The 26716-nt window shown below is 46.0% G+C and overlaps 1 protein-coding gene across 1 annotated transcript; it reads left to right on the top strand.

Annotated features, from left to right (window-relative positions):
* The first annotated feature begins 963 nt into the window (after nucleotides 1-963).
* BLVRB (biliverdin reductase B) lies at nucleotides 964-25430 on the top strand. The gene is made up of 5 exons (XM_072123673.1): nucleotides 964-1121; nucleotides 9503-9664; nucleotides 22233-22322; nucleotides 24738-24869; nucleotides 25056-25430. The coding sequence occupies exons 1-5, from the start codon at nucleotides 1043-1045 to the stop codon at nucleotides 25214-25216; spliced, it is 624 nt and encodes a 207-aa protein (XP_071979774.1). The 5' UTR covers nucleotides 964-1042; the 3' UTR covers nucleotides 25217-25430.
* Nucleotides 25431-26716: the final 1286 nt, after the last annotated feature.

Below are 26716 nucleotides of genomic sequence, written 5' to 3' on the forward strand. Positions count from 1 at the left end.
CAGCAGCAATCAGTCAGTTATTTAGTGAGCCAGGGCCAAATTGGCAGCAGGAACCCAAGGAGCTCCTTCCTCTCATGCCAGGTCTAGAACATGAAGCACAAAGATATAATAATGAGCACAAAGCATGTGGTGACTGCAGGGGCTCTGGTGGATTTAAAATTTCGGGGGCCCCAGTAAAGTTGTGCCTTAGGGCCCTCCAATGGACAACTAAACTCTGAATGGCAGAGCAGGGAGTCTCTAGCTCCTGGCTTCACCATAGATTTGAACTGTATTGGCATCTTATAGGGATGTGGGTCGGCATCCTGGTTCTCCTTTGCCTTTTCGTGCGACTGATTCCCACACTGTGTCGGACCCCCGGATCGTCAAAGCCCCATGTGATTGCATTGGTTGCATTATAGCGAGCAACTTCCGTCACTCTATAGCAAGCAATGCCCCAGTGATAGATGAGGGTTTGTCTAATTACAGTGCTGTTAACATTTGTGTTTACAACATTTAATGTAAACACAATGTTAACTATTAACACAGTGTCAACTAATGCATTGAAACACGTTAATGTTGCATTTTGTTAACAGAAATGTAATTAGGTAAATCTCCTCAGTTGTTGAATTGATTTTCAAAACGTAATGTAAACGCCATGTGTGAACACGGCCTCAGGTTTGTAGAGCCCCGCAGAGTTTGGCCTGCACCCATACCAACCTGGCCTGATATTAGATGGCAGTGCATGTGCTTGGTATGAAACTCCTTTTCCATAGGATAGATCCTTCTTATGGCCCCTATAGAACATGTCATCATGTAGTTACAGACCATGTAACAACCTCACAGCATATAACCGCACATAATACTGGTGGAGCCTGTGATTTGGGCACTGCTCGTGTTGCTCTATATTCAGGTCTTACTCTACATGTGTGTATCTGCAGCAGCTCAGCACTGAGAGGGTTAAGCCTAGGGCCCTCCTATCAGGAGGAGGAGTGCACCACAGCCTGTGTGACCAGGGTGCTATAACATGCAGGGAGCTGCTGCAACTTCTCTGTAGTCAGTCACAATGGCACCCAAAAAGGTGGTCATCTTTGGATCCACAGGAATGACCGGGAAAGTCACCCTGGCACAAGCTGTGGATAAAGGTAAGTACTTTGTATCTACGTGGCTTCTAATGGTGTATCCAGCATGTTGTATATGTATGTACACAGCATGGCACCTGTAGACACTGCACAGTATACAGCATGACACCTATAGGCACTGCACAGTATACAGCATGACACCTATAGGCACTGCACAGTATACAGCATGACACCTATATACTGTGCAGTGTCCATAGGTGTCATTCGTATACTCTGGAATATAGGCGTCATGCTGTACACTGTGCAGTGCCTATAGGTGTCATGCTGTACACTGCACCTGTAGACCCTGTACCGTAGACAGCATGATACCTATAGACACTGCACAGTATACAGCAAGGTACCTATAGACACTGCACAGTATACAGCATGGTACCTATAGACACTGCACAGTATACAGCATGGTACCTATAGACACTGCACAGTATACAGCATGGTACCTATAGACACTGCACAGTATACAGCATGGTACCTATAGACACTGCACAGTATACAGCATGGTACCTATAGACACTGCACAGTATACAGCATGGTACCTATAGACACTGCACAGTATACAGCATGGTACCTATAGACACTGCACAGTATACAGCATGGTACCTATAGACTAGACACTGCACAGTATACAGCATGGTACCTATATATTGTGCAGTGCACAGCACGCCTTGTATACTGCACAGTACACAGAATGACGCCTATGGAGGCTGCACAAAATACAGAATGGCATGAATATACACTAAACAGTATGCCACCTATATACACCGCCCATCATATACTGTACAATGCCAATTCAAAAAAGCACAAGAGTGAAAAAACGCTTCCTACAAATCAAATCTCGCAAGAAAAGTTCTTAAAAAATTCAATTTTTTATTGAATTTTTTTTTTTTTTTTTTTTTAAAAAGACAATTTAATTTACAACATTTGTGAGTATCCACAAGTTATTCATTTGGATCATTCCTGAAGGTCCATAAAATCCACCAAGTCTTTATAGCTGCATAGGGCACATCAATATGTATATATCACTGTAACTCCAATAATATATCAATGCAAAAATGCAGACATAAATTTCGCATGCCACCGCTTCCTCAGGCCCCCAGGAAGCGGAGGCACGCGAAACGTGCGTCGGGGTTTCCCATCCTTACACACCATATGTCATGGGTAAGTGTATCCATTATGATTCCTTCTGAAAACTATTTAGGTTACAATTTCTGCAATCTTGCACTCTGCTATACCCAATGGTATATATATATTTTTTTTGATTATGTACCGGCACTTTAACTTGATTTGAAAAATAATTTATGTCTGCATTTTTGCATTGATATATTATTGGAGTTACTGTGATATATAAATATTGATGTGCCCTATGCAGCTATAAAGACTTGGTGGATTTTATGGACCTTCAGGAATGATCCAAATGAATAACTTGTAGATACTCACAAATGTTATAAATTAAATTGTCTTCTTTTTAAAAAAAAAAATAAAAAAATTTCTCAATAAAAAATGGAATTTTTAAAGAACTTTTCTTGCGAGATTTGATTTGTAGGAACTGTTTTTTCACTCTTGTGCTTTTTTTGAATTGGTATAAGATTTATGGAATGGGTTCAATTAACAAGGAATATTACGGAATCACTTACTTTTCCATTCTGTGTTGATAATTTGGTTTTGTATGTACTGTACAATATAGCATGATACCTATAGATGCTGGACAGTAACATTCATGATGCCTTTAAATACTATAAAGTAGTACACCGCATGGTAGGTACAGAAGCTGCACTTACAGCATGGCACCTATACCGTGCTGTACAGTACACAGCACAACACATATATATATACTGTGCAGTACAGCATGGCACCTATACCGTGCTGTACAGTACACAGCACAACACATATATATATATATATACTGTGCAGTACAGCATGGCACCTATAGGCACTGTATAGTACACAGCACAACACCTATATATACTGTGCAGTACTGCATGGCACCTATAGACACTGTACAGTGTACAGCACAAGACCTATATATACTGTGCAGTACAGCATGGCACCTATAGGCACTGTACAGTACACAGCACAAGACCTATATATACTGTGCAGTACAGCATGGCACCTATAGGCACTGTACAGTACACAGCACAACACCTATATATACTGTGAAGTACAGCATGGCACCTATAGGCACTGTACAGTACACAGCACAGCACCTATATATACTGTGCAGTACAGCATGGCACCTATAGGCACTGTACAGTACACAGCACAAGACCTATATATACTGTGAAGTACAGCATGGCACCTATAGGCACTGTACAGTACACAGCACAGCACCTATATATACTGTGCAGTACAGCACGGCACCTATAGGCACTGTACAGTACACAGCACAACACCTATATATACTGTGCAGTACAGCACAACACCTATATATATACTGTGCAGTACAGCACAACACCTATATATACTGTGCAGTACAGCATGGCACCTATATATACTGTGCAGTACAGCATGGCACCTATAGGCACTGTACAGTACACAGCACAACACCTGTATATACTGTGCAGTACAGCATGGCACCTATAGGCACTGTACAGTACACAGCACAATACCTGTATATACTGTGCAGTACAGCATGGCACCTATAGGCACTGTACAGTACACAGCACAACACCTGTATATACTGTGCAGTACAGCATGGCACCTATAGGCACTGTACTGTACACAGCACAACACCTGTATATACTGTGCAGTACAGCATGGCACCTATAGGCACAGTACACAGCACAACACCTGTATATACTGTGCAGTACAGCATGGCACCTATAGGCACTGTACTGTACACAGCACAACACCTGTATATACTGTGCAGTACAGCATGGCACCTATAGGCACTGTACAGTACACAGCACAACACCTGTATATACTGTGCAGTACAGCATGGCACCTATAGGCACTCGCAAAACCCTTATACACTTTAGTAGAGTGCACATCATGACCCTCCTATACTTTGTGTTGTATGTGTGTGTATATACATTTATATACTTGGCTGTGCTGCAGTCAACTGACATGTCACATATATACACTGCGAGGCACAGTAGGACACTTCTGAGATGGGATGATGCAGTATACACCTCGCAGCTATCAGACAGGAAGACTCTAGTGTACAGTACTCTGCTGTGCCACATACACAAATTACACATATTAAAAATTATCAAGGTGTAAAAAAAAAAGGTTAATACTGTGGGGGGGGGGGGGGGGGTCCTACCTGCATAGAAATAAATTATTAAACCAAATACTAAATCTGCAAGTCATTCTAACAGACCAGCGGCCGCTCTGCCACCTTGTGCTCCGCTTATCTCCCGGGAAACCAATTTCAGAACGTGCCAGGTTCTCTCCATGTTACAAAGTTCACAGATTCCGCTATATATTACCCATAATACATGTATATCACTGGACCGCAAATCGTCTGATGCCGGCCATTAAAACGACCCCACCCAAAATCCATACTTCATTAAAACTCTGTTTAAGAGCCCTTATCCCTAAACGGTTCCTTTCCATGGCTGCAATATAAAAAAATAATTTAATTAAAACTTCTATTCATCTGATGTGAGTCCAGTGATATTAATGAGGTCCTGCATATTATATTTTACTTGCATTGCCTCCTTGTTCCTGATTGAAAGGTCTAAATGTTAGGACATGCTGCTGTATGGAACAGTAATAGAGAGCGCTAACATCATTGGACACTTCATGTCATGTGACCAGGGTGATGTCATCTGAGGTCCTTTACGATTTGCAACATCTACACCATTGGGGAGATTTATCACTGCTTTTATGCCAGTTTTCTGGTATAGGTTTCCATGTAAGATGCCATCGGGCCGGGGCCAGCCCCCGGGTGTTTGCATTACACTTGTAAACACAATGCAAACGCTGCCTGGGGCCCCACCCTAAGGGTGCGTTTACACACTGGGGGACATTTACTATGGCGTTTCCGCCAGTTTTGTGGCGCTCTCACCACATGTTCTGCTCTCCTACCTATTTATTAGCTGTCGGGGACAGAAAAAATGACTTTTTCCGTCTGCTCCGACTCTTCACCGAAAAGGGGCGTGGCTTTGGCGGAGTGGAAACTCAGACAGAATTAATATGTGTCACAGCCATTTTTGGGCGCTGTAAACTGGCGGAAAGTAGACCAAAAGAAAACTGGTCTAGCAGGGACTGTTGGACACATTTCTGGTGCTTGGGACAGATTTTGGTCCCAGGGACAGAAAATGGGCTCGGGGACAGAAAATGGGCTCGGGGACAGAAAATGGGCTCGGGGACAGAAATGTCTCTGCACAGCTCTACAATATTAAATGTGTATCTTCTTTCCAAGAGCAGGTCGGTAACAAAGCCAATGCAGACACCGACACTCTAAGTAAATGTCCCCCACTGTGTTTTTGCATGCATTTTCAAATGCATTACAACAGCTGAAAAGAGATTTCCTGAAAACATTGCTGTCAACATAGCGTTAAAAACCTCATGCGTTAACTCAATGTTAACAGAAATGAAATTGGGCAAATCTCCTCTTCTCCACTGTTGTGATGCATTTACAGCAGGTGTGAACGCATTCTCAGGCAAACTGCACACAATGCATATACCGGTAATTTGTGGACTTTCGCATAGACTTCAATGTAAAAAAAAAAAACCACAAAACACTGTTGGGGAGGTCACAAATAGCGTTTTGAACACGTTTTTAAGCAGTCTGTTTTTTTGAAAACGCATCTGTTTTTGACCAATTTTAATTAAGATAATTGGTAAAACCGGTCATCTTAATTAAAATGGGTCAAAATCAGATGCGTTTTCAAAAAAATGGCCCAAAAACTGGTTCAAAATGCCACATGTGACCGCACCCTAAGGCCGCGGTCACACGTACCGCTAAACGTCCGTTCATAACGCGTCGCTAGCGCACAGGGGGAGGTCCTCGGCCCGAACGCACTCGCGTTAACAGGGAAACGCATGCGATTGATAAGCCGATCGCATGCGTTTCCCTGTTAACGCATGTGCGTTCGGGCCGAGGACCGCCCCCTGTGCGCTAGCGTCGCGTTATGAACGGACGCCTAGTGGATCGTGTGACCGCGGCCTAAGACCTAATTCATTTATTTTCTGCATCACACATCAACTTCTGCACAGAAAAAAAACGCATCACCTACATTACTTTAATGCTATTGTATGACGTTTGAGATTTTCTGCAGCAAAATCTGTGTGGCGATAGCCTTAACGAGGTTGTCCGGGATTATAACTAACTAAAAAATCAGAAATGACCCTGTATTGTTATATGCTGGATTCTGTTTGCATACAGAGACCGGAGACAACGCACATCTATAGCTTCTGTTTACAAGCAGAGGTGGGGGGGTGATGCGCGTATACAGCCGCACTCCTATGACTGCACTGAAATAATTAACCTTATGCAGAAAAGTAGTTTTATACGCGTCACCGCAAACCTCTGTGTGTTCAGGGTGCGTTCACACGCGGCTGTTGCATTGCATTTACAAATGCAATGAAAACCATGTACACAATGGGGGACATTTACTATGGTGTTTCCGCCAGTTTTGTGGTGCTTTCACCGCATCTTCTGCTCTCCTACCTATTTATTAGCTGTCGGGGACAGAAAAAATGACTTTTTCCGCCTGCTCCGACCCTTCTCCGAAAAGGGGCGTGGCTTTGGCGGAGTGGAAACTCAGACACAATGGGGGACATTTACTATGGTGTTTCCGCCAGTTTTGTGGCGCTCTCACCACATGTTCTGCTCTCAGACCTATTTATTATCTGGCGGCGCCAGAAAAAATGACTTTTTCCGTCTGCTCCGACTCTTCTCCGAAAAGGGGCGTGGCTTTGGCGGAGTGGAAACTCAGACACAATTACTATGTGTCGCAGCCCTTTTTGGGCGCTGTAAACTGGCGGAAAGTAGACCAAAAGAAAACTGGTCTAGCAGGGACTGTTGGACACATTTCTGGTGCTCGGGACAGATTTTGGTCCCAGGGACAGAAAATAGTCTCGGCGCCAGAAATGTCTCTGCACAGCTCTACAATATTAAATGTGTGTTTTCTTACCGAGAGCAGGTCGGTAACAAAGCCAATGCAGACACCGACACTGTAAGTAAATGTCCCCCACTTAATGTGTCACAGCCATTTTTGGATGCTGTAAACTGGCGTAAAGTACACCAAAAGAAATTTGGTCTAGCAGGGACACAAAACAGTGCTATTGCCTGTTCTCTGACTGTTGGACACATTTCTGGTTCTCGGGACAGATTTTGGTCCCAGGGACAGAAAATGGTCTCGGCGCCAGAAATGTCTCTGCACAGCTACACAATATTAAATGTGTCTTACCGAGAGCAGGTCGGTAACAAAGCCAATGCAGACACCGACACTTTATGTAAATGTCCCCCAATGCGTGCTTGTTGAAAATGCAGATGCAGTCGGGCCAATCCCCGCCGCTGAGCGTTTGCATTTGAGGTCGCAGTCACACGTACCGTCAGGCGTCCGTTCATAACGTGACGCTAGCGCACAGGGGGCATTCCTCGGCCCGAACGCACATGCGTTTACAGGAAAACACGCGATTGATAAGCTGATCGCATTAGTTTCTCTGGAAACGCATGTGCGTTCGCGCCAAGGTCCGCCCCCTGTGCGCTAGCATCGCGTTATGAACAGACTCCTAGCGGTACGCGTGACCACGGCCTAAACGCAATGCAAAATTCACATGTGACTGCTCCCTCAGCTATATGGGTTTGTTTGTACAGCGGTGAAATATTCCTGTCGTATAGTAATGAACCACACACCCCAGTATATGTTGGTATAACATTTTCTTCACAGATCAGCTATTCTTTACCTCACAGCTTTCCAAAATGCAGTAAAATGGTGTCCTGTGGAGAATATTATAACCTGTATAGCGACAAATGCCTCAAACAGCCTAATAGAAAGAATCTAGTAATGGTTTGCCATTACTAGATTCTACATAAGATAGATGTGGTTTATTCACATGTTGTAGTAAACGCATCAAAAAACCTTACATAAAGTAGTTTCTGTGTAGAAACTTGTGCTGAGTCATGGTGTGTGTGTTTGGCGATGATAAGCCAAGTTTTGTGTCCCTCCCTCTGCCCAAAAACTTGCTGATCGTTAACCATCTACTTCCCTAAAAAAAATTTGACACTTCATAGTCCGTGATTCATGGATCATTCACAGACGTGCGTTTAGGCCTAAGGGCGCGTTCACGCGTCGCGCTTTGGTCGCGTTTTCATTGCGTTCTAAAACACATTACAACAGCTGAGGTGAGGTGATTTGCCTAATTGCATTACTATTTACTTTTGTTGACGCATGCGTTAACAAAACGCATAAGGTTAATGCATTGTTAACGCATGCGTTTTGTAAACGCAAATGTTAACAGTAATGTAATTAGGCAAATCACCTCATCTCAGCGGTTGTAATGCGTTTTAAAATGCAATCAAAGCGCAACGTGTGAACGCGCCCTAACTCTTCACCTCTTAGCAGTTGCCATAGTTTTACGCTTGAATTTACTGCACTCTTTCCTCGCGCTTATTTTGTTGAGGTAAATTCTCCCTTTCTGGTCTTAAAAACCTTAGAAAACTGTCTAAAACTGCTTAGAAAATGTAGATTTGTGTGTATGTCTGTGCAAATTACCTCAGAAATATGACACCCATATTTACAGACGATTTTCCTGTCAGATTTATCACAGAGGCTAGACAGCTTGTTGAAATCTGAGGTAAAAAGTAAAACAAAAGTGAAAAAAAATTGTCTCAACTAGATCCCCAGTGAGGGACTAATAGACTTGTGTCTAAATTTGGGACTTTATGAAAAGTTGTTCTTCATAAACATGACTAAAATTCTGATTCTGGTTTCACATGCTAAATCTAGAATGTGTGGTCTGAGGTAAATAGTGGAGTGTATGAGGTAAATCTGAAGATCTACAGTGAACATTTACTCTACACGTCCTCGGTGGCATGGCGTAGGTCGCGTGCCAGGTGAGGGAGATGTGCGAACCCCTTGAGAAGACTGTCACGTAGATGACTATTTCTGTCTCCTATAGGGACACCTCTCATGAGCACGTAACGCACAGTGGGCGCCAGTCTTAAAATTCCTGCTGACGCGGCCTGACTGGCAAAGTGAAAGGGGAACTTGGGTGAAGCAAAGTGAGGGATATGATCACAGTGATTCAGGAAAAGTAGAGCCCATGACAATGGCAGCAATGCTTTTTTATAGGTGGTCTCTTTCTTGGGCAGCATCATGGTTTGGCAGTACAAGGACCTGAAACTAATGAAAAATCAACAGCTTGACTCATGGGTGAACAGGGAGGTGGAATGATAACTTTCTTGACAAGTAAAAGTTCTCTCCTATCGACAGGATTCCATGTGACGGTCCTGGTGAGGGATCCCGCTCGCCTTCCCGCAGACAAGAAGCCGGCGCGGGTAGTCGTCGGTGACGTTCTGAATAAGGAGGACGTCTCCAAGGCCGTGGAGGGACAGGAGGCTGTGATCATAATCCTGGGGACCAATAATGACCTCGGTAATGTACCTCAATCATCTTCTTATATTCTGTGTCAGACTTGTCCTCAACCAATATGGAAGCCAGTCTCACAATGTCTAATCAGTGGACGCCCAACCGGTGGGACCAAGGAGACATCTTGAAGGAGACACCATAGCAACTGAGCTCAAGAGCTTTAGAATTGTGTTTAGAGTAATGCAAGTGTAACAAGGAGGAGCTCCTTCCGATCTCAGACGCACTTAGACCTGAACACTTGCTATCGGGATAAGAATAGTTGAAGGAACCATGCATGGTCCAATTTTTTTTTTTTTTTTTTGTGGACATCAATGTTTGGTTTGTCCTTCTTAAAGGCGGTGACAACATTAATGGGGTTATCCCACAGTCCCAGCTTCTAACCCATCCTGGGTAATGGCCTGATGGCCATACATGGGGGCTGCTGCTTTATTCGGTCTCTGTGGGATTGATGGAGATGGCAGGGAACAGCTATTCCTCATTCCTGCAGAGATTGAATGGAGCAGCAGATCTCGTAAGTGACTTTTGCCGTTCAAGTGCAGCAGGGACAACTTACCCGCGACGGCACCAAGTATTGTCTTGTTAAACAATGTAAAACATGCGTTGCATTCCCCAGAAACTCTTCCATGCTGCTTTAAAATTGCGATTCAAAGCGCAAATAAATCACAGCATGTGAACATGGCCAGAAAAACTGTCCGGCACATGGCTGCACTAAACCCAATATTTTTACTATGAATCGCTGCCCACCTCTGTTATATTCACCTCCTCTCGGGCTGCACTCTGGTGGAAGATGTCATCTGGTGCAGGCTCGAAGTCTTCAGAAATTTCTTTAGGCACTGCTGCCAGCTCTCTCCACCTGATGGTAATGACAAACATATCTGCCCCAACTTGGAATGTTCCCCTGTAACTGGGGCACTTATAGATGATTCAGTTACAGGAGAAAAACTTGTAAGAGAAAAAATATATAAAAATTGTAAAAAAAAAAAAAAACTTGTGGAACTTGTCTCACGGGTCTTCTATGACCTCATGGGGGAAATATAAAGTACAAAAAAAAAACACGCGCAAAATATGAATAAATATTTATAAACATACAGTACAATAATGTTTCCCAATAAAATAAATAAATTCCCCGATACACAATCGAAAAACATCGGAAATTGTTGCCTTGTTTGGCCGAGACTATACATATTGTATATCAAAATGACCAAAACAAAATAGAGAATCCATTTATAATGTTCATTTTAGGGATAAAATATATGTATATTATATTATACATGACGAAAAAGCCCTTTTTTTGTAAATTTAACGTTAAATAAACCTAACAATGAAAAAAGTTTTAAAGTAATACACAAAAAATGAAGCTATGGCACTTAAGCTGCTCCGTGCAAAAATTCACTAAAAATGCTCCGCTCATTAACCCCTTAAGGACGGAGGGTTTTCCGGCTCATTTCTCGCTCTCCAACTTCAAAAATCCATAACTTTTCCATTTTTCCGTGTACAGACCTGTGTGAGGGCTTATTTTGTGCGTAACAAATTTTACTTTCCCGTAATGTTATTTATTTTAACATGCCGTGTACTGCGAAGCTGAAAAAAAATTCCAAATGTGGAAAAATTGAAAAAAAACCGCACATGCGTCACGTTCTTGTGGGCTCAGTTTTTACGACTTTCACTCTTCGCTCCAAATAATACGCCTACTTTATTCTTTGGTTCGGTGCGATCGCGGTGATACCAAATTTATATAGGTTTTATTGTGTTTTAATACATTTTCAAAAATTAAACGAATGTGTACAAAAAAGAAAAAAAAATTTTTGCCATCTTCTGACGCTAATAACTTTTTCATACTTTGGCGCACAGAGATGTGTGAGGGGTCATTTTTTGCGAAATGAGGCGACGTTTTCATTGCTACCATTTTGAGGTCTGTGCGACATTTTGATCATTTTTTATTTCATTTTTTATGTTATGTAAAAAGGTGTAAAAGTCGCATTTCGGACATTTGGGCGCCATTTCCCGCCTCGGAGGTCACCGCCGCCTGTAACCGTTTTTATATTTTGATAGATCGGGCATTTTGGGACGCGGTGATACCTAATATGTTTGTGATTTTTACTGTTTATTATGTTTTATATCCGTTCTAGGGAAAGGGGGGTGATTTGAACTTTTAATATTTTATTAATTTTTTTTATTTTTTAAACTTTTTTTTTTATTTTTTTTTCACTATCTTTTAGACCATCTAGGGTACATTAACCCTAGATGGTCAGATCGCTGCTACCATATACTGCAATACTTCTGTATTGCAATATATGGCATTTTTGCAGCACATTCATTACAATGAGCCACTGGCTCATTGTAACGAATCTGCAGCTGCCAGATAGCCTCGTGTCAAAAGAAGACACGAGGCTACCATGGCAACCGATCGCCGCCCCCCGATGACGTTCGGGGGCGTGGCGATCGAAAAAAAGATGGCGGCGCCCACGCGCCGCCGTCTTTTAAACGCCGCCGGCGACTTTGCCGGCGGCGTTGCAGGGGTTAATAGCCGCGATCGGTGCAAGCACCGACCGCGGTTATTAGCGGTGGGGGTTTTGTGCAATATGCAAAAACCCCCACCTCTGTATGAAGAGGACTCAGCCCGTGAGCCCTCTTCATACATCCCTTATACCTCTGCGCCGTAGAGCTACGGCGCAGAGCGTTAAGGGGTTAAAGCCATTTCAGGCCTCGTCAAAGGGTTAACGGACCGTATTTTGTTGGTAAACAACAGCGCAAAACATGTGGTCCTTGTTCCTGAGACCCTCCTCCTTGCGGCTCTTGAATTGCATTTCTGAAAATCGGAGAATGTCCTGGTAGAACCATTTTTCACGGATCAATCATAAACTACGATTTCTGAGGATATGTGAAAAACAGACGCCAGACTCGTGCAGTTTGGTCATGAAAAACGGGCCAGATTTGCCATGTTAGTCTGCAGGATGCCTATAGGTCACAAATGTGGGGAATATAGGACCTCCGTCCTGCCAGGACTCCCCGGAGGACCTTGTATGGAGCGCCAGTCATTCCCATAGACGGTTGCAGAGGGGTCCAGGAGCCTTGGAGAGCTCAGGTATCACATGGATCTGACCCAATCACCTCCGCCGGAATTGGTCCTGATTAGAGATGAGCGAGCACTAAAATGCTCGGGTACTCGTTATTCGAGACGAACTTTTCCCGATGCTCGAGTGCTCGTTTCGAGTAACGAGCCCCATTGAAGTCAATGGGAGACTCGAGCATTTTTCAAGGGGACCAAGGCTCTGCACAGGGAAGCTTGGCCAAACACCTGGGAACCTCAGAAAAGGATGGAAACACCACGGAAATGGACAGGAAACAGCAGGGGCAGCATGCATGGATGCCTCTGAGGCTGCTTAATCGCACCATTATGCCAAAATTATGGGCAAGAGCATGGCCATGACAGAGTGACAGAATGAAGCTAGATAGCATCTAAAACATCCAATAATTGACCCTGACACTATAGGGGACGGCATGCAGAGGCAGCGGCAGCAGCTGCAGGCTAGAGAGTGGCATGGCGACATACCCTAAATGGACTCAGGCTTCAAACCAATGGGTAGCAGAGAGGAACCAAAGGAGGTGAGCAAGAAGCGCTCAAATAATATTGGTACATGATAAAAGTTTGCCAGTATATTTTGTGGATTACACAGCAGGGTGGCGACAAAGTTAACATGGAAGCCATGAAAACAATCCAAAATTCTGCCTGACACAGCTCGTTTGATAAGGGGACGATGTATGGAGGCAGTGAACTAGTAGTAGATTAAAGGTGCTGCAGTTAAAACTATGTTAGTTGGTTCTTGGCATGGAGCTGGCGCTCCGCTGCCAGGCGAGCTTTCGCCAATCCAAGCCCCTGTCTCTAGGCTACTCCCCAAACAGCACTTCTAAGAACCTTTTGTATAAGATCAAGTGTAGTAGCGTTCTTATAAGTTTAGGATATGGCGGGTGAGGGGAATGTAAACAGATGCGCAAGAAGCGCTGAAATAATATCCGTAAATGAAAAAAGTTTTCCAGTATATTTTGTGGCTTACACAGCAGGGTGGCGACAAAGTTAACAAGTTTGATGTGGAATGCCCTGCAATAGCTCTTGGGCGGTGTGCCTTTTATCACCTAGGCTCAGCAGTTTGAGCACCGCCTGCTGTCGCTTAGCAACGGCACTGCTGCTGTGCCTAGAGCTACCGACTGATGGCGCCATGCCCACGGATGGTAATTCGGAGGAGGAGGAGGTGGAGGAGGGGTGGGAGGAGGTATAGTAGGCCTTTGAGACCTGGACCGAGGTAGGCCCCGCAATCCTCTGCGTCGGCAGTATATGACCAGCCCCAGGGTCAGACTCGGTCCCAGCCTGCACCAAGTTAAGTGTAGTAGCGTTCTTATAAGTTTGGGATATGGCGGGTGAGGGGAATGTAAACAGATGCGCAAGAAGCGCATGATGCGCATGGAGCTGGCGCTCCGCTGCCAGGCGAGCTTTCGCCAATCCAAGCCCCTGTCTCTAGGCTACTCCCCAAACAGCACTTCTAAGAACCTTTTGTATAAGATCAAGTGTAGTAGCGTTCTTATAAGTTTAGGATATGGCGGGTGAGGGGAATGTAAACAGATGCGCAAGAAGCGCTGAAATAATATCCGTAAATGGTAAAAGTTTGCCAGTGTATTTTGTGGATAACACAGCAGGGTGGCGACAAAGTTAACAACTTTGATGTGGAATCCATGAAAACAACCCAAATTTCGGCCTGACAAACCTCGTTTGATAAAGGGACGATGTATGGAGGCAGCTATATGGACGACTTTTGGAGGTAGCAATGGAGACAACGTGTGGAGGCTGCTATGGAGACAATTCAATTTGGATAGTGCCTGTATGTGGCAGTCCAAAAAATTTTTCAAACCAGAGGAGCAGGTAGGTGGCCCTCCAGAAAAATGGAATAGATTGAGTGCCTGTATGTGGCAGTCCAAAAAAGTTTTTAAACCAGAGGAGCAGGTAGGTGGCCCTCCAGAAAAATGGAATAGATTGAGTGCCTGTATGTGGCACTCCCAAAAATTGTTTAAAACAGAGGACCGTGTCGGTGGCCCTCCAGAAAAATTAAATGCATAAAGTACTATACCTAGAGCCAGTGGGCCCTGTCAAAAAACAGCCAGTTTCCTCTGCTTTACTGTAGAAAGAGGAGGAGAAGGAGGAAAATGAGGAGGAGGAGGAGTGGATAAATTATTCAGGTTGAGCTTCCTTCACCTGCTGGAGATTTGAAATTAGGAGAAATCCAGGCTTTATTCATCTTGATAAGCGTCAGCCTGTCAGCGCTGTCAGTCGACAGGCGTGTACGCTTATCGGTGATGATGCCACCAGCTGCACTGAAAACCCGCTCTGACAAGACGCTAGCGGCAGGGCAGGCAAGAACCTCCAAGGCGTAGAGCGCCAGTTCGTGCCACATGTCCAGCTTTGAAACCCAGTAGTTGTAGGGAGCTGTGTGATCATTTAGGACGATGGTATGGTCAGCTACGTACTCCCTCACCATCTTTCTGTAAAGATCAGCCCTACTCTGCCGAGACTGGGGACAGGTGACAGTGTCTTGCTGGGGTGACATAAAGCTGGCAAAAGCCTTGTAAAGCGTACCCTTGCCAGTGCTGGACAAGCTGCCTGCTCGCCTACTCTCCCTCGCTACTTGTCCCGCAGAACTACGCACTCTGCCGCTAGCGCTGTCAGAAGGGAAATACTGTTTCAGCTTGTGCACCAGGGCCTGCTGGTATTCATGCATTCTCACACTCCTTTCCTCTCCAGGGATGAGAGTGGAAAGATTTTGCTTGTACCGTGGGTCCAGGAGAGTGAACACCCAGTAATCGGTGCTGGAATAAATTCTTTGAACGCGAGGGTCACGGGATAGGCAGCCTAGCATGAAATCTGCCATATGCGCCAGAGTACCAACGCGTAAGAATTCACTCCCCTCACTGGCCTGACTGTCCATTTCCTCCTCCTCCAACTCCTCTTCTTCTGCCCATACACGCTGAACAGTGGAGGACTCAACAATGGTCCCCTCTTGTGTCTCGCCAACATTCTCCTCCTCTTCCTCCTCATCCTCCTCCACCTCCTCCGATATGCGCTGAGAAACAGACCTAAGGGTGCTTTGGCTATCAACAAGGGAATCTTCTTCCCCCGTCTCTTGTGACGAGCGCAAAGCTTCCGACTTCATGCTGATCAGAGAGTTTTTCAACAGGCCAAGCAGCGGGATGGTGAGGCTGATGATGGCGGCATCGCCACTGACCATCTGTGTTGACTCCTCGAAGTTACTCAGCACCTGACAGATATCAGACATCCACGTCCACTCCTCATTGTAGACTTGAGGAAGCTGACTGACCTGACTACCAGTTCTGGTGGAAGTTGACATCTGGCAGTCTACAATCGCTCGGTGCTGCTGGTAAACTCTGGATAACATGATCAGTGTTGAATTCCACCTCGTGGGCACGTCGCACAACAGTCGGTGAGCGGGCAGTTGGAGGCGGCGCTGCGCTGCCCTGAGAGTGGCAGCATCTGTGCTGGACTTCCTGAAATGCGCACAGATGCGGCGCACCTTCGTGAGCAAATCAGACAGATTGGGGTATGTCTTGAGGAAACGCTGAACTATCAGATTTAACACATGGGCCAGGCATGGCACATGTGTCAGTCTGCCGAGTTGCAGAGCCGCCACCAGGTTACGGCCGTTGTCACACACAACCATGCCTGGCTTCAGGTTCAGCGGTGCCAGCCACAGATCAGTCTGCGCCGTGATGCCCTGTAATAGTTCTTGGGCGGTGTGCCTTTTATCGCCTAGGCTCAGCAGTTTGAGCACCGCCTGCTGTCGCTTAGCGACGGCACTGCTGCTGTGCCTAGAGCTACCGACTGATGGCGCCATGCCCACGGATGGTCGTTCGGAGGAGGAGGTGGAGGAGGGGTGGGAGGAGGAGGAGGCATAGTAGGCCTCAAACACCTGGACCGAGGTAGGCCCCGCAATCCTCGGCGTCGGCAGTATATGACCAGCCGCAGGGTCACACTCGGTCCCAGCCTCCACCAAGTTAACCCAATGTGCCGTCAGAGATATATAGTGGCCCTGCCCGGCAGCACTCGTCCACGTGTCCGTGGTCAGGTGGACCTTGTCAGAAACGGCGTTGGTCAGGGCACGGATTATGTTGTCTGACACGTGCTGGTGCAGGGCTGGGACGGCACATCGGGAAAAGTAGTGGCGGCTGGGGACCGAATACCGAGGGGCGGCCGCCGCCATGAGGCTGCGAAAGGCCTCGGTCTCTACTAGCCTATAGGGCAGCATCTCCAGGCTTGGCAATCTGGAAATGTGCACATTAAGGGCTTGGGCGTGCGGGTGGGTTGCACTATATTTGCGTTTCCGCTCCAGCGTCTGGGGTATGGAGAGCTGAACGCTGGTGGATGCTGTGGAGGATCGTGGAGGTGACGATGGGGTTTTTGTGGCAGGGTCCTGGGCAGGGGGCTGACTATCAGCTGACACAGGGGAAGGAGCAGTGGTGTGCACGGCCGGAGGTGAACGCGCTTGTTGCCACTGAGTGGGGTGTTTAGCATTCATATGCCTGCGCATACTGGTGGTAGTTAAGCTAGTAGTGGTGGAACCCCTGCTGATCCTGGTTTGGCAAATGTGGCACACCACAGTCCGTCGGTCATCCGGTGTTTCCTTAAAGAACCTCCAGACTTCTGAAAATCTAGCCCTCGCCGCAGGAGCCCTCGCCACGGGAGCTTCACTAGTTGACACATTTGGCGCTGATGCACCAGCTCTGGCCCTGCCTCTCCGTCTGGCCCCACCACTGCCTCTTCCAACCTGTTCTGGTCGAGGACTCTCCTCCGTCTCAGAAGCACTGTGTTCACCCGGCCTCTCAACCCAGCTTGGGTCTGTCACCTCATCATCCTCCGATCCCTCAGTCTGCTCCACCCTCGGACTTCCTGCCCTGACAACAACTTCCCCACTGTCTGACAACCGTGTCTCCTCATCGTCGGACACCTCTTTACACACTTCTTCCACTACGTCAACAAGGTCATCATCACCCACAGACTGCGACTGGTGGAAAACCTGGGCATCGGAAAATTGCTCATCAGCAACCGGACAAGTGGTTTGTGACTGTGGGAAGGGTCCAGAAAACAGTTCCTCAGAGTATGCCGGTTCAAATGGCAAATTTTGCTGGGAGGGGGCAGACTGGGGGGGAGGAGGCTGAGGTGCAGGAGCTGGAGGAGTGCCGATTTCGGTGACATGGGTGGACTGCGTGGAAGACTGACTGGTGGTGGACAAATTGCTCGAAGCATTGTCGGCAATCCACGACATCACCTGTTCGCACTGTTCTGGCCTCAACAGTGCTCTACCACGAGTCCCAGTAACTTCAGACATGAACCTAGGGAGTGTAGCTCTGCGGCGTTCCCCTGCTCCCTCATAAGCAGGTGGTGTCTCACCCCGCCCAGGACCACGGCCTCTGACCCCTGCAGTAGTTGGACGCCCACGTCCCCGCCCTCGTCCTCTACCCCTAGCCCTCGGGTTAAACATTTTGAAAATGAGAGTTATAACTTGTATTTTTTTTTTAACTTGGGTTTTTTAGTTTTTAAAACCAAACGATGCTATCCTATTGCTATGGCTATTTTCTAGCCAAGTATAAAAGCACACTACTATGCCAGATGAGATGACGCTGAGTTATGAAAAAAATAAACGTAAAATAAAAAAGGAAATGGCAGACTGTGCCTAATTGAAATACAACCCCGGGCCCTAATAAATTTTCCCACTTCGGTCTTTGCGATGGATATGTGCGTCACTAAAACACAGTGGTCGCAAGTCTGACTCCAAATTGCTCCCAATTTACTAGTAGATGCACTGCAGCAAGTACAGCCACCAGCAGATCAACCAGAAATCAAATATATATAACGCTACTGTAGGCGTAATTAAGACGTTTGTATTCTCCTATGGCTATTTTCTAGCCAAGTATTACAGCACACTACTATGCAAGATGAGATGACGCTGAGTTATGAAAAAAATAAACGTAAAATAAAAAGAAACTGGCAGACTGTGCCTAATTCTACTCAAACCCCTAATAAATTTTCCCACTTTGGTGTTTGAGGTGGATATGTGTGTCACTAAGAGCTAAACACAACGGTAGCAAGTCCCCCTGCTAATTCCTCACAATATGGTACTAGCTGCAAATAAAAAAAAAAAAAAATTATAACGTTATTGTAGCCCTAAGAAGGGCTGTTGGGTTCTTGTAGAATCACTCCTGCCTAACAGTAAGCTAATAGAACACCCTAACGCTTTCCCTGACCAGCAGCAGCTCTCTCCCTAGCGGCATCCAGACAGAGAATGATCCGAGCAGCGCGGGCAGCGGCTAGTCTATCCCAGGGTCACCTGATCTGGCCAGCCAACCACTGCTATCTACGTGTAAGGGTACCACGTCATGCTGGGTGGAGTGCAGAGTCTCCTGGCTTGTGATTGGCTCTGTTTCTGGCCGCCAAAAAGCAAAACGGCGGGAGCTGCCATTTTCTCGAGCGGGCGAAATACTCGTCCGAGCAAACGAGCAGTTACGAGTACGCTAATGCTCGATCGAGCATCAAGCTCGGACGAGTATGTTCGCTCATCTCTAGTCCTGATGCAAACATTGAGATAATTTAGTACATGAGTGATGGATGTATATGCCGTATTACTATAACTGTATATAATTGCCTCCTGCTCCTCCGATCCTGACTCCTCTCGTACTATAGTCCCGTATTCCGGTGCACATAAAATCCCGGAAAAGTTGTAAGACATTCGTCTACTTCTTGGACACTTCTTCAGGACGTCTCATTGATGTGCGCTCTCAGCACGAGCCTTTGCTGAACAGCCAAAATCTGTTTTGTCATTGACAACATTGAGGAATCTGTGGGTAAAGGTCACAGCGTTGTGTCCAAGGTTGTGCGCAGAGCGCCCCCTACTGGTGCAGAATCAGAATTAACACTGAATTACATAATATCACTGCATTGATTTTTTTATCATCCTTCATGAAATTGCTTATTGTTTGGGCCGATCTTTCGTTACACGTCTGCAAAATGTTATGAGGATGAATACATGAGGCCAGAATTTCCCTCAGATACGGTTTATATTTAGCGTCACTCGTCATGATACATAGTGTCCACTAGGAGGCGCCAGTGACCGGCTACCACCAGGCTATGTATAGTAGGGATTCATTCTAATATCACATACGTGTCTTATGTCATGTTAACCCCTTATGGGTGCTGGCTGATATTTGTGCGGCTGTATTTGTGCCTGGTATGTAATCCACAAATGACCCTGAATGTTGTATAAAATGGGCACATTTGTTCCATATCGCCCTATAATAGTAAATACATTGTGTACAAATAAAATACAGACATTAATACCCCTATAAAGAGGAAGATGTATATATTCTGGTGCATCACAAGCATCAAGACAGTGTCTCCCCTCCCACCACCCCCCAAAAAAATGTGCCAGAATTTGTGTATATTAACACATTGCATTCTGGTTGTAGAGTTGCCAGTGCCTTATGGCCAGGGGTGCATGTGTTATGAATGGGAAAAGTAAGCCGGTGCATAGAATAAAATGATCGGACATGTTCAAAGGCAAAAGCCCGAGCCTAATATTCCTCTGCCATCGGGGGAGGATCATGACCCCCATTACATGTGACATACTGTAGTCTGACGGTCCGGTCATATTTGTCAGAATTAGCTGACATAATCCTGTGTATGATCAGTGTAACGGTTCCCCACCAAATGTGCAAGTTCTCCCATATAAAAAGATGAGACCTGTAATTGACCTCATAGGTAGAACCTCAACTATGAACAAATCCAGACAAAATATATATATAATTTTTTTTAAGAATTATTTAGCAAATTATGGTGGAAAAATAGGTATGTGGTCTCCTACTAACAAGTAAGATTTCTGGCTGTCACAGACCTGTAGGTTCTTCTGCTGCCTCCACTCGTTACCTGTAGTAATGGACGACTGTCCATATAAAAGACGCCTGTCCACAACCTCAGGGCGCGTTCACACAATGAGTTAATGAGTTGTGTTGCGTTTTTTGACGCATTGTAAAGTCTTCAGCCGTGATCACATACTTGGGTTACATTGTGTTTCTCTGCATCTGCTGAAACGCAATGTAACCTCCACGTGTGATCAAATGTGTCAAACGTGCATCAAAAAAAAGTCTCAACGCATCGTGTGAACGCGCCCTCAAAGGGCCACACTCCAAACTCCACTATGACATTGGAAACAGAACTGTAGACGTGCACCAGGCTGGGAAGACTAAATCTGCAGTATGCAGCAGCGTGGTGTGAAGAAATCAGCTGTGGGAGCAATAATTAGGAAATGGAAGACATACAGGACCCTGATAATCTCCCTCCCTCAGGGGCTTAGTGCAAGATCCCACCCCATGGAGCCAAAATAATAACAAGAACGGGGCGCAAAAATCCCACATGTGGACCTAGTGTCTGACCGGCAGAAAGGTGAGACCCACGTAACAAGGGCTCCCGACAGTAATACACTACACCACCAGGGCTCATATACTGCAGAGCCAGACGTCTCCCCCTGCTTATCCAGTACATATCCGGTGGTCTGAAGTTTACTAGAGAGCATTTGGATGTTCCAGGAGAGTATTGGGAGAATGTCATATGGCCAGATGAAAGCAAGGTACAAACACTACTTGTTTTATTTGGAGGAGAGTGACTGGTGAATATCCAAAGAGCATGGTGGCTCAGTGGTTAGCACTACAGCCTTGCAGCATGGTGGCTCAGTGGTTAGCACTACAGCCTTGCAGCATGGTGGCTCAGTGGTTAGCACTACAGCCTTGCAGCATGGTGGCTCAGTGGTTAGCATTGCAGCACGGTGGCTCAGTGGTTAGCACTACAACCTTTCAGCGCTGGGGTCCTGGGTTCAAGTCTCATCCAGGTCAACATTTGCAAAGAATTTGTATGTTCTCTCCATGTTTTTGGGTGGGTTTCCTCCAGGTCCTCCGGTTTTCTCCCACACTAAAAACATACTGGTAGGTTGATTAGATAGTGAGCCCCATGGGGACATGGAAGGATTTGGCAAACTTTGTGCAGCGCTGCGTAATCTGTGTGCGCTATATACATAAAGAATTATTATTATTATTATTATAACGCCAAACCTACTGTGATGCATGGAGGGGGCGCAACATCATGACGAGGGTGGACCAGGACGACTGATCCGTGTACATGAGAGCATGAATGGGGCCAGGTATCGTGAGATTTTGAGTGCAAACCTCCTTCCATCAGCAATTTTCACCATAATTTGCAAATAAATCCTTTAAAAATCAAACCATGTGCTATTTTTTTTTTTTTGGGGGGGGGGGAGAATTTTCCCCATTTTGCCTGGTTGAGGTTCTACCTATGACATAAGTTACAGGCCTCTCAGGTTTTTAGGTGGGAGAATTTTCACAATTGGTGGATGACTTCATATTTTTTTCCCCTCTGAGACTAATCCCATAAATAACCCGTGATGGGGGGGGGGGCACAAGGGTCACTTTGCACCTCTGTTATAATGGACCATCTATACACCAACAGGACCAACCACCATGATGTCAGAGGGGACCCGAAATATCATTGAGGCGATGAAAAAGCACGGGGTTCGGAAAGTGGTTGGCTGCATGTCATGTAAGTACCGGGATTTTTTAGGTTTTTAAATATTTAGTTGACTGTAGAGTGAGGTGACACTGGTCATGTGAGGTGTAACGCTGAGTAACCGGAACCAGTCTCAGTCCGGAGGTTCACTACTGGCTGTCGCCATTTGGGCCGACCAAGGAAAAAAAAATTCTTTATTTGTTAAAGAGCCTTTCACCACATCCATCTTCTCTAAATCTTTGCACCCTGTAATAGGTGCCCCCTCACCTAATCTGGCAGAGTTGGAATTTTCTCTTTAGCTTGGACCATCCCGAGGGAGAGCCCTCGCTACTGTCAAATGGGTGGTCCCTGGCAGGAGTAGACATTGTGGCTCCTCCCTTCTGACAGGAGATCCAAAAATAATGACATTGAAAACTCCGGTATGTCGAGGCGCTAGAGAAATAATTCCAGCTGTGCTAAAATCATTGGAGCACTGGATATTACAGGGTGCAAGGAGTTAGTTTTTGGTATATGTAGTGAAAGTGAGCCAGACCGGTCCCTGGTCATGTGATGTCACACAGGTGCACGGCTCATTATATCCCTGGTCAAGTGAAGTCACACAGGTGCACAGCTCGTTATATCACAGTGTGTAATCCGAACTGTGTAATATTACGAGCCGTGCACCTGTGTGACTTCACATGACCAGGGATATAATGAGCCGTGCACCTGTGTGACATCACATGGACAGAGATATAATGAGCCGTGCACCTGTGTGACATCACCTGACCAGGGATATAACGGGCAGTGCACCTGTGTGACATCACCTGACCAGGAATATAACGTGCCGTGCCGTGCACCTGTGTGACATCACCTGACCAGGGATATAACGAGCCGTGCACCTGTGTGACATCACCTGACCAGGGATATACCGAGCCGTGCACCTGTGTAACATCACATGACCAGGGCTACAATGAGCCGTGCACCTGTGTGACATCACATGACCAGGGCTATAATGAGCCCTGCACCTGTGTGACATCACATGACCAGGGATATAATGAGCCGTGCACCTGTGTGACATCACATGACCAGGGATATAACGTGCCATGCCGTGCACCAGTGTGACATCACATGACCAGGGATATAACGAGCCGTGCACCTGTGTGACATCACATGACCAGGGGTATAATGAGCCCTGCACCTGTGTGACATCACATGACCAGGGGTATAATGAGCACTGCACCTGTGTGACATCACATGACCAGGGGTATAATGAGCACTGCACCTGTGTGACATCACATGACCAGGGATATAACGTGCCGTGCCGTGCACCAGTGTGACATCACATGACCAGGGATATAACGAGCCGTGCACCTGTGTGACATCACATGACCAGGGCTATAATGAGCCCTGCACCTGTGTGACATCACATGACCAGGGATATAATGAGCCGTGCACCAGTGTGACATCACATGACCAGGGATATAACGAGCCGTGCACCTGTGTGACATCACATGACCAGGGCTATAATGAGCCCTGCACCTGTGTGACATCACATGACCAGGGATATAATGAGCCGTGCACCTGTGTGACATCACATGACCAGGGATATAACGAGCCGTGCACCTGTGTGACATCACATGACCAGGGCTATAATGAGCCCTGCACCTGTGTGACATCACATGACCAGGGATATAATGAGCCGTGCACCTGTGTGACATCACATGACCAGGGGTATAATGAGCACTGCACCTGTGTGACATCACATGACCAGGGATATAATGAGCCGTGCACCTGTGTGACATCACATGACCAGGGATATAACGTGCCGTGCCGTGCACCAGTGTGACATCACATGACCAGGGATATAACGAGCCGTGCACCTGTGTGACATCACATGACCAGGGCTATAATGAGCCCTGCACCTGTGTGACATCACATGACCAGGGATATAATGAGCCGTGCACCTGTGTGACATCACATGACCAGGGATATAACGAGCCGTGCACATGTGTGACATCACATGACCAGATATATAACGAGCCGTGCACATGTGTGACATCTCATGACCAGGGATAGATAACAAGCCGTGCACCTGTGTGACATCACATGACCAGGGATAGATAACGAGCTGTGCACCTGTGTGACATCACATGACCAGGGATAGATAACGAGCCGTGCATCTGTGTGACATCTCATGACCAGGGATAGATAACGAGCCGTGCACCTGTATGACCAGGGACCGGTATTTATCCACGGGAAGTAAACAATGAAGCTTCCTTCAGAATGACAGCAGCAGAGATCTAGAAAACCTTGAGGAATGAATACAAAGTACATTATAAAATGGCATAACTTTTCATTACACAAACAATTTCATTTTTTTGCTGAAAGTGGACGACCTCTTTAAATATATATATATAGTATTTGAGATATTGTCCTGAGTAACCTGGTTATCATGGTTTTCCATTGAAGCCTTCCTACTGTGGGATTTCCAAAAAGTTCCACCTCCCATGCGGCCAGTGACTGAGGACCACATCCGGATGCTCCAGGTCCTGAAAGAATCGGGCCTGGACTATGTAGCTGTGCTGCCTCCACACATCGCAGGTAAGTGGGGAGACTTCGGCTTGTACCAGTGTGACCTATGACCTAGCATCAGAAATGGCTATCCTCAGATTAGGGGGCTGCTTTCTGCTAGATGAGGATTAGGAGATCAATCCTAAAAGTGACCCCTTTGTTATCAGTCTGATCCATTTACGTTGCCGTTACCATCTGTGTTCTCTCCCCGTGCAGCCGACAAGCCTTTCACCGGAACCTACACCGTAAAAGTTGGCGAACGCGGAGGAAATGTGATCTCCACCCATGACCTGGGCGACTTCTTCCTCCGCTGTGTGAACACGTCCGAATATGACGGGAAAACGGCCACTTTGTTCCAGGACTACACTGCTGCCTAAGAGCTCCCTCTGCTGGTGGGGGAAGGAAATAACATTCCTGGTGATAGTCAGCCATAATATTACATAGTAAACTCTGTAACCGTTTATATGTTATAAAGTTTAGATGAATCAATATATCCATTCCCACTAACATTCGAGATTTCTCTTTGGTCTAGTGCTAATGGCTGCCTGGAATTTGATACTAAATTTCCAATAAAAACATGTTTGCACTTTTTCTGCATGGTTTTTTTTTTCATGCTATGGATGGGATGATGACATCTAGCATACAAGACATGATAATCCCCCCTCCCCCCCCACTGATCACAATGAGCCAATAATTGTCATGCACCATGCATGTTAAAGGGAGTCTACCAGTTTTGAGCATGCAAAGCTGCATCTAGTATTAGGTTTTGACCCTATATATCTGTGACCTTTGTGTGTGCGTGTTGTTCAGTAGCATCAGGACTCTGAAAATGCCTTTGTATTCCAGGATTGTAGCTGGACTTGGAGAACTCTGGTGCACTGGTGTGCGAGATCTGTTCACTGAGCACAGCACACCCCCACCTGTTTGCACTGAGTAAGGGCAGGATCAGGCTTCTGGATAGATATTACACCTGAAGGAGGAAGAGCAGCTGTGAGAGGAGCCCAATGCTCTAAGTCCAGCCATAATCCTGGAATATAAATGTTTTTTTTCACAGTTCTGCTGTTACTAATAACATGCAAAGGTAAGATTACACACAGATCTCCAGGGACATACCTAGCTCTTAGCAACAAATAGAGAATGAGAAGAAAGAAGAAAAACACAGTGTATGAGGCCCTCAAAACAGCAGCTCGTCCTCCTGCTGGGAATTAGGCCTTTCTACATTCATATTAAAAGGAACCTGTCACCATGGATCTCATTTTCACTAAAGACAGGTTGCAGGTGCCCATCACACCTGCAGTGCAAATATGTCTTCCTGCTTTCACTAAGCTTTGCATAACAATATAATTTTGTGTTATAACTTAGCTAGCACTGACAACACCCTCTGTGTAGTCCCAGGGGTTGGGCTTTGGTTTGGATGTATTTAAAAAAAAAAAAAAAAAAAATGTGACTTGTCTGTGCTGCAGACTCCACAGCTCTCAGCCCCCACCTTTGTGCTGCTGTGCAGCTCCTCCCTCCTGCTCCTGCATACTGCTCAGTGGGGGAGGAGCAGTACAGGAGCACAAAGGTGCGGGCTGAGAGCTGAGGAGTCTGCAGCACAGACAAGTCACATGTTTTTTTAAATGCATCCAAACCAAAGCCCAACCCCTGGGACTACACAGAGGATTCTGTCATTAAGCCAGGTAACACACACTTATATTGTAATGTAAATGCTTAAAGAAAGCAGAAAGGCAGGTTTGGAGTGCAAGTGTGTCGGGCACCTGCAAGCGAAAACGAGGTCCCTGGTGACAGGTTCCCTTTATGAGTTAGGAGCATCTTTTAACTTTTAAGGCACCAAAATGAGTGTTCCCCAATGTAATGGGTTTACTTTAGGCCTTTAC

The sequence above is a fragment of the Engystomops pustulosus genome, chromosome 9 (assembly GCF_040894005.1).
Source record: "Engystomops pustulosus chromosome 9, aEngPut4.maternal, whole genome shotgun sequence".
In the NCBI taxonomy this organism is placed as follows: domain Eukaryota; kingdom Metazoa; phylum Chordata; class Amphibia; order Anura; family Leptodactylidae; genus Engystomops; species Engystomops pustulosus.